Below are 14,728 nucleotides of genomic sequence, written 5' to 3' on the forward strand. Positions count from 1 at the left end.
GGGCGAGAGCCGAATGAAGTCGGCCAGAGTTGAGTCGCATTAAGCGAGAGCCGAATGAAGTCGGCCAGAGTTGGGTCGCATTGAGCGAGAGCCGAATGAAGTCGGCCAGAGTTGAGTCGCATTGAGCGAGAGTCGAATGAAGTCGGCCAGAGTTGGGTCGCATTAAGCGAGAGTCGAATGAAGTCGGCCAGAGTTGGGTCGCATTGAGCGAGAGCCGAATGAAGTCGGCCAGAGTTGGGTCGCATTGAGCGAGAGCCGAATGAAGTCGGCCAGAGTTGGGGTCGCATCGAGCGAGAGCCGAATGAAGTTTGGCTCAAAATGTAAGGTGTTAATTTTGGCATGGATCACGCGCCATATTTCACCAGTTGCATTGAGTTTCGTGAGAGTTGCATGCAGGTTCGCGAGTTGCATGTAGCTTCGTGAGTTGCATGCAAGTTCGTGAGTTGCATGCACGTTCGTTAGAGTTGCATGTAGCTTGGTTAGTTGCATGCACGTTCGTGAGAGTTGCATGTAGCTTGGTGAGTCGCATGCAGCTTCGTGAGAGTTGCATGTATGTTGGCTCAAATGCAAGTTCGTGAGTTGCATGCACGTTCGCGAGAGTTGCGTGTAGCTTTGTGAATCGCATGCAGTTTCGTGAGAGTTGCATGTACCTTCGTGAGAGTTGCATGTAGGTTGGCTCAAAATGTAAGGTGTTAATTTTGGCATGGATTACACGCCATAGTGTATGCGTGCGTGAGTGCTTCACGAACTCAACAACGTGTTGAGCGGTCTCAGTCAGAAAAATGTAACAACTTAGCCGGCTATTGAACCACTCTTTTTTGGGAGTGGAGATTTAGCCGAGTGGTTCTGTCTGTGGCCTATCAGCTAGGCGACTGATGCCGTATGTTGTGGGTTCGAATCCGATTGAAAACTATCCGTATATTTTACAACAGATTCATTAATAGTAGTACGCTTCACTGAACAATGAGAGATATGTTATGACTATATGTAGCAGGGTTTTTTTAAACTTCGCACAGTACTCTCAGAGTTTAATCACTAATAACAAAACTTTATTTAAAGGGAAACCTAAGTCCAGCGACATTGACCGTTTATCCCTTCCAAAATCACCCTTGAATTAAATGCAGCTCAAATTTGCAACATAATTGCACGCGCCGACGACTACGGAGCGACGAAAAGAGACGTTGAAGTAGACGACATTTATGGAAATGAGCTCGGAATCCCGTGGGCGCGAAAGGGCTCATGGGAGAAGCGTGCGTGACGTCATCGGTGATACAAATGAGCTGTCAATTAACTTGACACTGCTCAGTGCTTTATGGGACAATGAGATATCCATCAGATCAACATTTGTAGCACGTTTTATTTAATTTAATGCTGTAATTTTAGAGTAATGTCACTTATTACAAAATTCATTAAATATGCAAATAAACCCTACATTAACTTGATACTGTTCAATGATTCATAGCACAATTAAATATTTATCAAGTCAATATCTGTAGCACGTTTCACCAAATTTTAGTGCCGAAATTTCAGAGTTATATACCTAATTACAAAGTTTATTAAATATGCAAATGAACCCTTAATTAACTTTATACTACTAAATGCTTTACAACACAGTTAGATATCTGTCGTATCAGTATGTGCAGCAGTGTTCATCACATTTGATGTAGTTATGTCAGAGTTTTATGACTAATTATAAGAGTTCATGGAATATGCAAATGAGCTAATTATTAACTTGACACTGCTCAATGCTTCTCAGTACAATTGGATATTTATCAGATCAACATCTGTAGCAAGTTTCATCAAATTTAATGCTTTAATTTTGGAGTAAAATCACTAATTACAAAGTTCATTAAATATGCAAATGAACCCTTAATTAACTTCACACAACTAAATGCTCTACACCACAATTAGATATCTGTCGGATCAGTATCTTCAGCAGATTTCAGCACATTTGGTGCAGTTATTTTGGAGTTATATCACTAATTACTAAACTTCATAAAATATGCAAATGACCTATTTGTTAACTTGACACTGCCAAATGCTTCTCAGTACAATTAGATATTTATCAAAACAATATCTGTACCCAATTTCACTGACTTTGGTGCTGTAATTTCAGAGTTATATACCTAATTACAAAGTTCATTAAATATGCAAATGAACCCTTAATTAATTTCACACTACTAAATGCTTTACACTACAGTTAGATATCAGTCGGATCAGTATCTGCAGCAGATTTCATCAGATTTGGTGAAGTTATATAGGAGTTATATGACTAATTACAAACCTTCATAAAATATGCAAATAAGCTATTTATTAACGTGACACTGCCTAATGCTTCTAACTGTAATTAGATATATATTAGATCAATATTTGTTGCAAGTATCATCAAGTTTGGTGCAGGAATTTCAGAGTTATCTCACTAATAACAAAAGTTCATTAAATATGCAAATGAGAAGATAATTGACATGACACTCACAGTATCATCATAATGTTCTTAGATTGTCATCTGTGAAAAGTTTCATGAAATTTTGTGCAGTATTTCTTGATATATGTCTACACTGTCATTACCGTCTCCATAGGGAAACCATTGTATGGAAAAAAACGATATTGCATAACTTCATTAATATGCAAGCCACACTAACCAAAATCTAATCAGTTCTTGCAAGTAACACATGGTACCTGTGTACCAAATCTGACTTGAATCCGTTCGGGCGTTTTTGAGTTATCGTGTAAACAGACAGACAGACACACACACACACACACACACACACACACTAACACACACACACACACACACACGGACAGACAGACAGACATCGCTATGACAATAGCCCACGTGTTTACACACGTGAGCTAAAAACAGAACACAAATCATCGCGTTAACCCCACTTCACACCTTCACAATTCACAGGCTTGAACCAATTATAATACTGACGGCGCTGAGCTGTTCTAATGTTGTCTATACCAAACTGTCCGAAGCTGACATTGAGTCTTAACCAGCGTCGAGCTGTTTCAGATTATGTCCTGATATTGACCAAAAATTAATACAAGGCTTACCATTCACGCTGTCGCTGTATGTTCTGCCAATCAAATAAAAGTCATTCCCTGCTGACCTTGCATGAGTTGATGACGTTCCATCACTTGAAGGAGGAAGAAAATTGCTGGTAACAAGGATTCCATCTTTATAGATCCACCATTTGCCAATCACGCCATCCCATAATATCATCATATGATGCCATTGTCGATACTCCAATAGGATGTTCGTTAGAATGGTGTACCTGTTGATACGTTTATTCTATTTATTCGCCGGTCAGTAAATTTCTGAGAAGTCATGATGAAATGAGTGAGCTCATTCCGCTACATTAAAAAATCTGATTGCAAGACCGGATTACTGAGTGAGTACACTTAAAATAATCTGGGTTTGAGAATCTTTGTGTTTTCCTGTACAAAAATGCGGGACTAGTATAGACAAGATATGTATAAGTACTATAGTATCGCTATTTGATAATGGTGACTAGAAATTACGAATACCTATTTCTATGAACTTCATTTGTGAAAATGGAGAATATTTATATATATATAGGTCCATGGTCAGGACTGAGTGTCCAAGTAGTGAGTGACAAGAACAGAAGATGCACAGACATCTTTGAACTTTTCAAAGAACTATGAGTTGCATATAATATTCCGTAGTTTTCTAGTCTTCGAGATTAATGTTACTAAATATTTACTTTATACCTTTTCTCGAAGCGACAGACAATCTGAAGAGATCATTAATCTTACATGAACGATGACTTACTTTCCTGTCTTTATCTCCAAGTTGATAGGATTTCGAAATAAAAGCAATGCACTGTCTGTACCATTCCTTATGTCATGGACACTGGCTATAACCACAGTGTTTTCACTAGCGTTAACGACTTGCATCCAGAATGACATGCTGAACTGTATGAGGCGTATGTCACCGCTGAGGGCGTCCGTTAGCAGAGGGAACGTCTCAGCGTCGGTTGCAGAAAAAGATAGATCAAAACCTACAAGAAATGGTCAATGACTTTCAAATATTTGACATGATAAAAATCTTAGAGTTTAGTACCTTATGCAAGGAGAAATATTTGATGTCAGAGTTTTAGTAAATGATGAGTATAAAGCATAAAATGAATCAATTTTATGATAATCTACGTATAAACAATAATCTAAACATAATGTTGAAGGGTATTGCTTACCCGTGCATGCGACTTGTGACGTCATTCCCATCTGAAGTGTGGTTTTATCATAAGGACAGGATTCACAGCTACGTTGGCCTTTGCGACTTTGATAAAAACCTCTGTCACACATTGAACATGGTTCAAGGCCATTGGTAGAATAGTAGCCGGCTTTACACATAGCTGATTTAAAACAGAAAGAGAAACTGGCCAACTTTTACATCTAAACATTTTGTTCAACGTTTTATATATTTGATGACATGCATACCAATAGCTGTGATCTTCAAAATAGTATAGATATCAGCAGTGATATGTAATAGGAATAAGAATTATCTGGAAATGATTGTACATCTAGACGAACACGATTCTTTGTTAATGTCGACATTTGTAAGAATGTCATTGACCGAAACATGATGCATTTACTATGAAACGACCAATTACACTCATGGTCTCACAAACCTAATCTAGTTTCATATGCATAATTGCTTTTGAATAAATTTACCAATTTTGATGTCTTTTCAGAATAAATCTAAGATAACTGAATTAAGCGGTATTTCGAGTCAATCTTTTGAAGTGGTCGGCTGTACAAGTGCTGAGCGATGAAATACAAGTCAATTCCCAATTTCCATATTTTGTCGATAGCTGCCGGGGGCAATCTGATACCATAATTGACTCTCTAGACATTTCGCTCTAATAAAAACATGAACATTTAGGTCGAGCGATTCTGAAATCGATACTAACCCTGACAATGTGAAGCATTCTTTGATCCGTGACTGGTCGTTGAGGTGCCAGCTGGACACGCTGTACAGCTAAAACGACCTGCCTTGTCTTGATAATATCCGACGGGACATCGAACGCACGTGTCCAGAGTAGCGTTAAAATAGGAACCAGTACCACACGACGCTAAAAGAAGATTAGAAACATTGTAAATTCAAATACCTTACTCGGAAAATAAATTTTCAGTCTGGCATATGCCTTACCTTACTCGGTGTCAAACTGCAAGTTAGGAGAGCAGTATACAAGTCTTATATACATGTATCATTCAATATTGTGTATATACATGTATCATTCATATTGGTGTACATACATCAATTCCATTCTCAACAATTCTTTACATTTGCATTCAACTGAATACATTCCATCTATTTAAGAGGTAAAATTAAATTTTGATGAAAAGATTCTAACGTTGACACTGTAGATAGTACGATCAGCTTTATGTGCGATGTAAATCGCAAAGAAGATTTCTTTCAAATGTAAAGTAAAGAGAACTAACCACAGGAATAACTTCCAGAACGAGGCAAAAGTCCTTGGTCACATGATATCTGCGTATTGCCATATGTAAATGATTCCTTCTCTAATTCTGTCGTCACACCTCTCCATATTGGCAAGGTTAAATTTCCCGCCATTACCAAACCTTCTACCACCTTTGCCACTTGGTGTAAAGTGTCGTCCAGAACACCACCGATCGTTACATCCGGCGTCTGTGTGTCGTCTGACGGTGGTTCGGCTTTGATATTGAATTCAATCACCAATAGATTCCAGTAAGTATCGTCCATCGCTACCATCCTGACGTTTTGTAACGGAGAGGGTAACAATCCACGTTTATTTGACCTTAGATTCATGAAACGACGAATTAACCTACTGACATGTCTTAAAGGCTCACATTTAATTTGAACATCTTCGAAGTAACAATCCACTTTATCCTCACAAACGCTAGACTTTAATGACGTCATATCTAGTTTGCTGATAAACAGATCTCCAACTTCTCTCTGGAAATTTGGATCCGAACAGTTTCTGGAGTAGTAATAGAGTTCACTTGGCAGAGAACCTGACCTTGGTTCTTTACTTTCTGTGAATAAATACAAAGACGCGCGTTAACAGTGTTTTGTCGAGACATGCATGCCGGTAAAGTCACCTTGGTGCCCTAACTATTGAACTGTGGTTGACCTTTCTATATCAGGTCAGGTGCATTTGTATTAGGAGAGAAGAGAAATGTTATCGATTTTTTTAATGTTTTGACCATGTTTCCTTATTATTGCAGAAAAGCCTAAAATAGCCTAATGAAAGTGATCTATAATTTAGTTTATGTGCAAAATGTGTTTTTTCTCAGTAGTAATTTATATGAGACATTACTTTTCACAACGTGTCCTTCCATCACGTGAGAGAGGGGATGTGTTGTCATTTTAAGGTTAATTTTATCATCACTCTACTCTCTGGTAATCGGATATAATTAATCAAAAATGTATTCAGTTTTATTCTCTGTGTATTCCTGAGTGTGCTAATGAACAATGACCATGATTGCTAGGCATACCTATGCAGTCTGGTACGTCTGCGTTTGGCGTCCATTTCCCAGCCGGGGAACATACGAACTGCATGACGGGATAGTCATAGTCACGTGGTACTTGGTAACCTTCGTCACAATCAACTCTGCAAAGTCTCTTGTGACCCCAAAGGTCACAGAGGAGTCTACCGTTCATTGGCGATCGTAACTGTGGACATAATATGGCTTGTAATGTGAAAACAATAAATGTATAAGAATAAGGTACATGAAGTCTTGCTTACAAACGAATATTCAATATTTTCCAAAGCATTCATTTTAAACCCGTCATTGCATTGTTAACGAAAGAGTTCACGCTGGGAATAAATTTTACTTTGGAATGAATTGTCCTTGCCAGGTAAATAAATATAAACCACGTCATGATTGGACATTTTCTAGAAGATTGCCACCACAATCTTCTACCTTGCACAGGTAATGAGTAAAAAGGACTCCTTGCATGGCAAGCTATCTTGCAAAACACGTCTGTAGATTTTAACAAGTGACTTTCGCAATCCAGGACGTTATTTTTGGTAGAAAAGCAATGAAATAACATAAAAGAGATTGGTGTGCTACCCCTTATACAAATGATTTCTGACTCAGAAAGGAGCTTTTCGTTACTAATGCAGACTACATACTTCAAAATGTTTTAACTCAATCTTCATACCTGCTTTATTACGGGCTCATAAAATGTCAATTCAATGATAGAAATAGTGTGCGGATAGAGGTTTGATACAAAAGTCTCCAAAATTGAGCAGATTACCGAATATGAAACTATTGAAGGCAGTGGAAACAAGAGTTGCAGTGACTGACACAGCCATTCAAAGCTAAGTTATCTTTGGATTCAAAGATGAGTCATTTACATCGAGAAAATTGGTAGAGGACGTGCCAATCCATGGCGTATTTGGCAAATTTTATCGTTGACAGACGGAACGTACTTTTCAAGAGTTTCATACTTGTTGCAATTTGCAGTCATGTAAGTATTGTGTTTTCATTTTAATATAAACAGCGTTGTTCAATGATTTTCGCTACCCTGCAGATCTCCTTCCCTTTGACCCCTGCTTAGGTCCATTCCACACTTTTGCAAGTGTCAGTATGACGTCATCGGAAATGATACAAAAGGAAAAGGGCGTTCATTAATGACACAGAAACAAGGCCAAGTTCAATAGGGTTAGAATGATACATACGGGTACATGGTGGTTGTTCCCCATGCCAATCCCAGAATCCATTGACTGTGTTTTGCTCTTTCTCACATTTCACCGTCGAGCGACCTTCTAATTTGTAACCATAACGACAACCGAGCGTACATATTGCACCCGCTCGATATCCATTTGGACAGTCAACTCGTTGCTGTGACAACGGTTTGATGGGCGGGCATGTGGACTCTGCTAAAAGCGTTAGAATACTAGTATAAATAAACAGGCAACATTCCTCGATAAATGACCGACGGGTGTTTTCTCCTCGTTATGATCATCACTGAATAAAAGGACAATCCCTTGCGAACTGTCTTGTTGTTTTTTGATTTGTTGTTATTGTTATTGCTATCAAACTTATTTGTTTACTTAGATAGTTGACATACAATTATCGCTACCATAAATAGCTTTTCCCTGTGCTTAGGTGCAAAGCTGCTCAATGTTGAAATGCACTGTGGGTAAAAAAGTCGACTTCTCGCCTTAGCAAGAGTTTTAGAAAGTGGTCTGATGAATAAGGGACTGGACGTAATTAGCAGGGGGAGGGCCGGGGGGATTTCGCAAGACAGCGGCCAAAAAATCATGACCCTCCCCCAAAATTTAGTCCAAAAATTTATGACCCTCCCCCAAAGCAAGGCTGAAAAATTTGTGACCCTCCCCCAGTTTCAAAAAAATATAATTTTACAAATTGATCGAATCTTCGACGTTAATTGAGGTGGGGATTTACGACACTGGGCAATATAGATGGACACCAGCAAAGGATGCCTGCAAAAGTTTTATTTGCTTCTGCTTGTGACAAGAACAAGTCTAGATATGGATGTCAGCCTTACCCAAGAATACTTTCACTGACTCTGTGTCAGTCACATTTGACCAGCATGGGTAAAACTATTAAATCTATTAAACAAAATTCTGGATATTCTACTGGTATGCTACAGATTTTTCAGTACTTTTAATAGAAGGGAACCCCCTGATTTCTCTGCCTACATAATATGCATTTCAATTGTTATGATAATGGTTTTAATATACTGTTTAAACTTAGTAAACCAATCACCAGATAAAGGAGTCTGGTATTCTTGTTTCCAGTGTGGTATGGGTGGATTGTTCTGGGGAACACCATAGGATAAACTCTATGATTAAATTCATTCATTGTTTGATTTTATGCACAAGTTTGATGAAATGCTCAATTTTCCATTTTGTCAGCACACTTGTAAATTTGGAACAAACCACAAAAAACAGTTTTAAGACTTCACTGGACACAAAAAATGACACCACTGCTCAAGTGTTATCAGGCTTATATGCTGACAAACTGAATCAATACTGAGCATATCATGCTAAAATACAGCAGCTAATACTGAACAATTCTGAAAATAATATTCAGCTCCTGTCCTCTTTTACTGCATATAACTTCCTCGCCAGGTCTTTTGCAGTCCCTTTAACAAACTTGTGGTACACGCACATTTGTTTCAGCAAACTCAGACAATTGCAAGGTCAGAGTTGTGACAGCAAGTCTGAACACATTTAGAGTACTCTACAGTGTTGGGTCTGATATCCTTGTTAAATAATACATCTCAATTAATTTTACCTTTTTATAAATTTTCAATAGTAAAAATAAAACCTTGTGAATTCTGAAATCTTATGAATTTATGTAACTCTGACTTGCAGAGTAAACAATAACAAAACTAACAACACCTTGTCCATACACTATTGTTTCAAATTACAGTGACTGACAGGCAAAAATAACAAAACAGCAAACATGGAATTTAGCCATTTTCATTGGCCATTAAAGGGACAAAGTCACTCATTTTTGACAAAATTTTGGTCATTTTAATTTCTGTTGAATATATGCTTTTCTGCTGCTCACTGAAATGGACTCAATTGCAATCTCTGGTTGTCACAGCTCAACTCATGTGCATGCATGGATATAACATGTGATCACTTAAGCTTAATAATTTAATTTAAGGTATGTACCAAGCATTGTAACATAGTAAATTTCACATGTTAATGTGTCTTATAAAAGGGTGAGAATTGAATTGCAATTGCAATAACCAGAGAGTGAGCATATTTCAGTGAGAATGATCTATCAAAAGAAATATAAATGGCAAAATATTGTCAAAAATGAGCAACTTTGTCCCTTAATAACTTGGTACATATCTAGTACAGATTCTTTCAAGTGTCACTGTGTCAAGCAGCATGACCATTGCACTGTTGAAGTATTAAAATGGTGGCAATGAATACTTTTATAATTGGTGCATTGACAAGATAGTACTGTAAAATGTTGACAAAAGTAGCTTTGTTCAAATTATCATAATATTAACCATTTCTGAAAAGGATGTAAGATTACATCACCATGTGAACTCACAAATATTTCCAATATGAAAGTGCAGTCCTCTGCAGAGTGCCGAATCATGTATGTTGTACACCACGGAAGTATAGACACCAAAGCATAGCATCATGTGAAAAAGTTAAACTCTTCGTACTAGATGACCGCTGACCGCTTAACAAGTTCGGCCGTCCGCTTGTTTCAAAGGTACTTAAAAACTTTCTTCTGGGCCTATTTCATATCATATTTGACCCCCTGGACTCGACCTGCAAGCTTGGTACGTACATTGTACATTATTGTATTCGACTGGAAAATGACAGTGACTTTAACGTCATTTTAAGTTAAAGATTCGTCATATTAGTCCAATTTCACTCAATTATTTCTGTCCGTTTTCCTGACTGTCAAAATTGATTGAGGTCTAAGTATTGAAAGTACTTAATTGAATGATGATTTTCATAAATATGTTTCACTTACAACTGAACTAAATTGTCACTACTTCCAAGTGTGACTGTGAACACCATTCTAAAAATATTCAAATAACTTGCACGCATTCAACGTTCACCATGAAGTTCTCTGGACGTACACTGTACATTTTAGCCTATCGTTTTCAGGAAATAAAGGTCTGTATGTTTAAATGATTGACTTATTGGTCTATGAAAATATGTTAAGGATCAGAAGGATGTTGATATTACAATTCACAAGTCTCGGTGTTGTTTTCCCAAGCGGGAGTGTATCAGTATCACCATGGAGTTACCTAGCCCTGCGTACAGGTCTGTGTGTTCCCGGCGTTATACGGCCTCCACCACAGGCCGTATAACGCCGGGAACACACAGACCTGTACGCAGAGCTAAGGAGCTGCCACACTCTTTTGGTAGTTCCATGGTATCACTCCTTGGTTTATGTAGCTGCAGTTCTGAAGCTGAAGGTTTTGCCTTTTTAGAGTTTTAATTAGCTTCAAGTTGACGTCCTACCTAAACACCAGTACAGAAATTGAGGTACAACGGCAATATTGCCCTACTCTACGCTAGGAGGATATATGTACCACTGTCGCTATGCGAAGGCCTACTGTATGCACCCGTTAGAGAGAGCTCTTCCGGGTGCATAGGCCTTCGCGTAGCGATCGACTGTGGTTGCACCTGTGTGTGAAGAGTATGCCATTGTTGGAGGCAATCAGAGCAGCCAATAGCTGAATACTCTAACCATGCTCGTAGGGCTTAGACTGCTACACCAAGTCAATGGCATATATCATGTAAAGTAGGCAGTAAATATGTACCCTTTCACTTTGGCTTTGAACTGCACATGTGGAATGTTATGATTCAACAGGCTGTCCAATAATTCCAATAATGAATGCCCAAATTGGCTTATAATGGACTAGAGCACACTTATACTCCATTAAGAGTGATTGTAATAAATAATGCTCTTCAAATGTTTTTTTTTATATTAATGCACATGTGCCTGCCATTTTTTCTTAGGAATTATAATTTAACATTTATCAAAATATCAGTGAAATTCATAATTTTGGAATGTATCACATACTGGAAACACATGTGACAATGATCTCCATAACAATGTTATATGGTCATGTACAATGTATTGAGCGGTTCAATCTCTACATGGGGAGGAAATGTGGGAAAGTATGTTTTAAATGTGTTCCTTGTACAGAATAGAACTACATGTGTGTGCATGACCCCTATTCACTGAATTTTACAATATTCCCGATAGACTTGTGTAGTTAGAGAACTGAAAATACCTGTATATGTGCTCACTGCACTCATAGCAAATCCAGTTTTACAAAATGTACTACGGTGTGTGTTCCAGTAGACAATGAGAAGTTTTGGTCGTTGCCCTGTTTTGGAGGAAAGGTTGCCTATTCGATCAATAATTTAAGCAAACAATTCAAAGTGCGGTCATAGATTGAATGCTATAGTGTGAAATTATGGTGTTTTAACATTGACAGTACTTTGTAAATTTGCAGAGGGGATATGTTTCTTTGCATTTTGAACATATCACAGAAAGCAGCCTAGATAATAGGGAATAGACTGATCCTGATTTGACACAGAAGTGGCAAACACTATTTCAATCAAGTCTTCATATTCTGAAATGATATTGGGTAGGGTATATTGCTTTTTAGTACATAACGTTGCATCAAGATTCTCAGAAAAGAGATTTCATATTTAATCAAGTTCAATTTGAATATGTGATCAATATGGCTAATGCAAGAATTTTCAATTTTACTTGGTTTTTCAGACTGGATATTATCTTTGGAATGGATGTGGCATATTTTTTTAAGTTTGTGTCGTGAAATTATGACCTAAAGATTTTATTTGTCTAGTTTATGCACAGATTATACCAAAAAAGACAATAATTTGTAAGACTTTAAAAATTTTTCAATACTTTTGTTAATTCACTGTATAAATTACCCACATTAAATTTCAACAAATGTTATATATTCTGCCATCACAACACAAATGAACGCTATCCATTCCAAAGATAGTACCCACGTGGTAAAGCCAATGTAAACTTGAAAAATGACTGTACAGAAATATTTCAGTATACTAAAATCACTTTTCTGGAATCAAAATTATTAATTATCACACCAAAGCTAGCTCTTAATTTCAAACAATAGTACATGTATCTCTAAAAACTAAAATTCATGACCCTAAAAAGGGACTGATGCAGGGTGTAGCTTATAGCCTTAAACTTTAAAGGAAGTGGCTTATGTAAGAGAGGGAACTTTTGTTCATCAACAAGAAGTGGAATGAGAAATAATATCGTCAAATGATTAGGTTTCAACATTGACTACATCAGTAGAACAATGTAAGATATTGTGGTAATATCCAGCAGTGTTTTTGTTAAGGGCGGTACCTAGGTAAATGTTACCAGGGTTCCCCGGTCATTTTACCAGGGTTAGCCTTGGTATATCAGTGCAGTCATACTAGCGGACAACAGAAATTTTACCAGGTTCCCAATGTTCCCCAACCTTAGCAAAAACACTGTCCAGTGTTTATTAACCACGAGTCATTCCCTTTAATATGTTGGGTTAGCTGAGAAACAATAGATTGGATTGGCTATAAACTTAAGGCGATAAGAATAGCGACAAGAGAGACAATCCTGTTTAAGATAATGGTGGGGAAGAGATACACAGAGAGTTGGAATGAGCGTTTAATAGAAAGTAAGAGGCGTGTGTGCGAGTGATGCATGCGATGTCATGTGAGCATATTGTCTTACAAACAATTTGTTTTCTACTTTTAGTGCACCAACAACAAGCCCAAAAATTTGTTACCCTCCCCTTAGCGGAGCTCAAAAATTGTGACCCTCCCCAAACAGAGGCTCCAAAATTTGTCACCCTCCCCCAAATCCCCCCGCCCCCCCCCTGCTAATTTACGTCCGTCCCTAATTTGTCCCTATTTTCACGCAATGCAATCGTTTTAATGGCAAAAAGTTATATGTGTTTATTAAACTAGCTAAACTCATGTATCTTTTCATCTATTTAGGTATTTCTGCTGTGAAATTCCTGTATAACCTAAAATTTTTTTTTGCTCCTACAGTCGTTTGTGTTTTACCTGTAGAAATCAGCCATGTTGAAAATATGGTCGACCGTCTGAGACTTTTATGACATGGCAACATCGTATCTAAGGTACCGTGATTTCTATTAATAGAAAATACCACCCCTTTAAAAGTCGGATCTACCTTGAATATTCACAGTAGACCACCTTTAAAATAATTAGGTTTGCCGTCCTATCGTCTATCGTCTGTTGAGAACTGGAAGCTCACTCAGAAAGTTTCAAGATTTTTTTGCGACATCGATAGTGGAAGGTACAGGCGGTTTATTCTTGTTATCGCTGTACCCATTCATGTACACTGTTATCGCCGTACTCTTTCATGTACCCTGTTATCTGTTGAATGGATTATCAAACCACTACAAGTGCATTAACATTCAAATTGCGGTGACATCTTAAATATTCCGTCATATCAACAACTTCTGCGTTTTAGCAGACTATTAATATTTCAATATTAATTTTTAAGATTACTTTTGGGGTCATACTTAATTAATTTTTTTCTTTTCAATTTAACATCATCAATTGAGAGAAATTAAAAGCTGATTAAATTTGTGACAAAGTCATCACCTTGAGAGCAGTTCGAAGGTTTTTCAGGAAATGTGGGTCATTTAATTATAAGAGTGTAGAGGCAATCGCGTTATTACATTTTGTCAAACGAGACGACCACGTGATATACTTACCGATGATTCGGACTGTGAATTGACAGTAAGCGCTATTGGCAGCGCTATCAGTGGCTTGATACTTGATCACGTGATGTCCGACTTCGAATAGGGAGTCAGATCCTTTTCCTTGTATGATGCGTGCCTTGATGACGTCATGAGAATTGTCGCTCACTAATAAATTTTCCCATTGTACTCTACTAGCTGTCGTTCCTTCAGCCACCAATGTTGTGACGTCATTGGGACAATTCTCAAAAGAAGGGGGCATGACATCTGCAACGTAAAGTTATGGCAAGTATGATCCGGTGTCTTGAATAAACACTCTACTGCGTTAAAAAATCAATCATCTTTCTTCAAATTTTAAACTATCCTCTTAAAAGGATACAGTCGTCGGAACTGCGCTCAAAGATCGTATGGGACCCATACGACCAATGTAAACACTGTATCCAAGGTACGATGGTGATTGATGAAAGTTAAAACATGTCTGTC

General features: G+C 37.7%; 1 protein-coding gene across 2 annotated transcripts in view; it reads right to left on the minus strand.

Annotated features, from left to right (window-relative positions):
* Positions 1-14,728, minus strand: part of LOC139126522 (sushi, von Willebrand factor type A, EGF and pentraxin domain-containing protein 1-like) — a 79,080-nt gene that overhangs the window by 19,994 nt on the left and 44,358 nt on the right. For both annotated transcript variants that reach the window (XM_070692574.1, XM_070692575.1), the window contains exons 9-16: positions 14,261-14,512; positions 7,698-7,895; positions 6,508-6,702; positions 5,470-6,045; positions 4,938-5,099; positions 4,218-4,379; positions 3,797-4,025; positions 3,058-3,278 (exon numbers count right to left, since the gene is read on the minus strand). In XM_070692574.1, coding sequence (XP_070548675.1) covers positions 3,058-3,278; positions 3,797-4,025; positions 4,218-4,379; positions 4,938-5,099; positions 5,470-6,045; positions 6,508-6,702; positions 7,698-7,895; positions 14,261-14,512 — 1,995 coding nt within the window. The remainder of the gene's footprint in view (positions 1-3,057; positions 3,279-3,796; positions 4,026-4,217; positions 4,380-4,937; positions 5,100-5,469; positions 6,046-6,507; positions 6,703-7,697; positions 7,896-14,260; positions 14,513-14,728) is intronic.

Source organism: Ptychodera flava, assembly GCF_041260155.1.
Source record: "Ptychodera flava strain L36383 chromosome 3 unlocalized genomic scaffold, AS_Pfla_20210202 Scaffold_27__1_contigs__length_13241970_pilon, whole genome shotgun sequence".
Taxonomy (NCBI): Eukaryota; Metazoa; Hemichordata; class Enteropneusta; family Ptychoderidae; genus Ptychodera; species Ptychodera flava.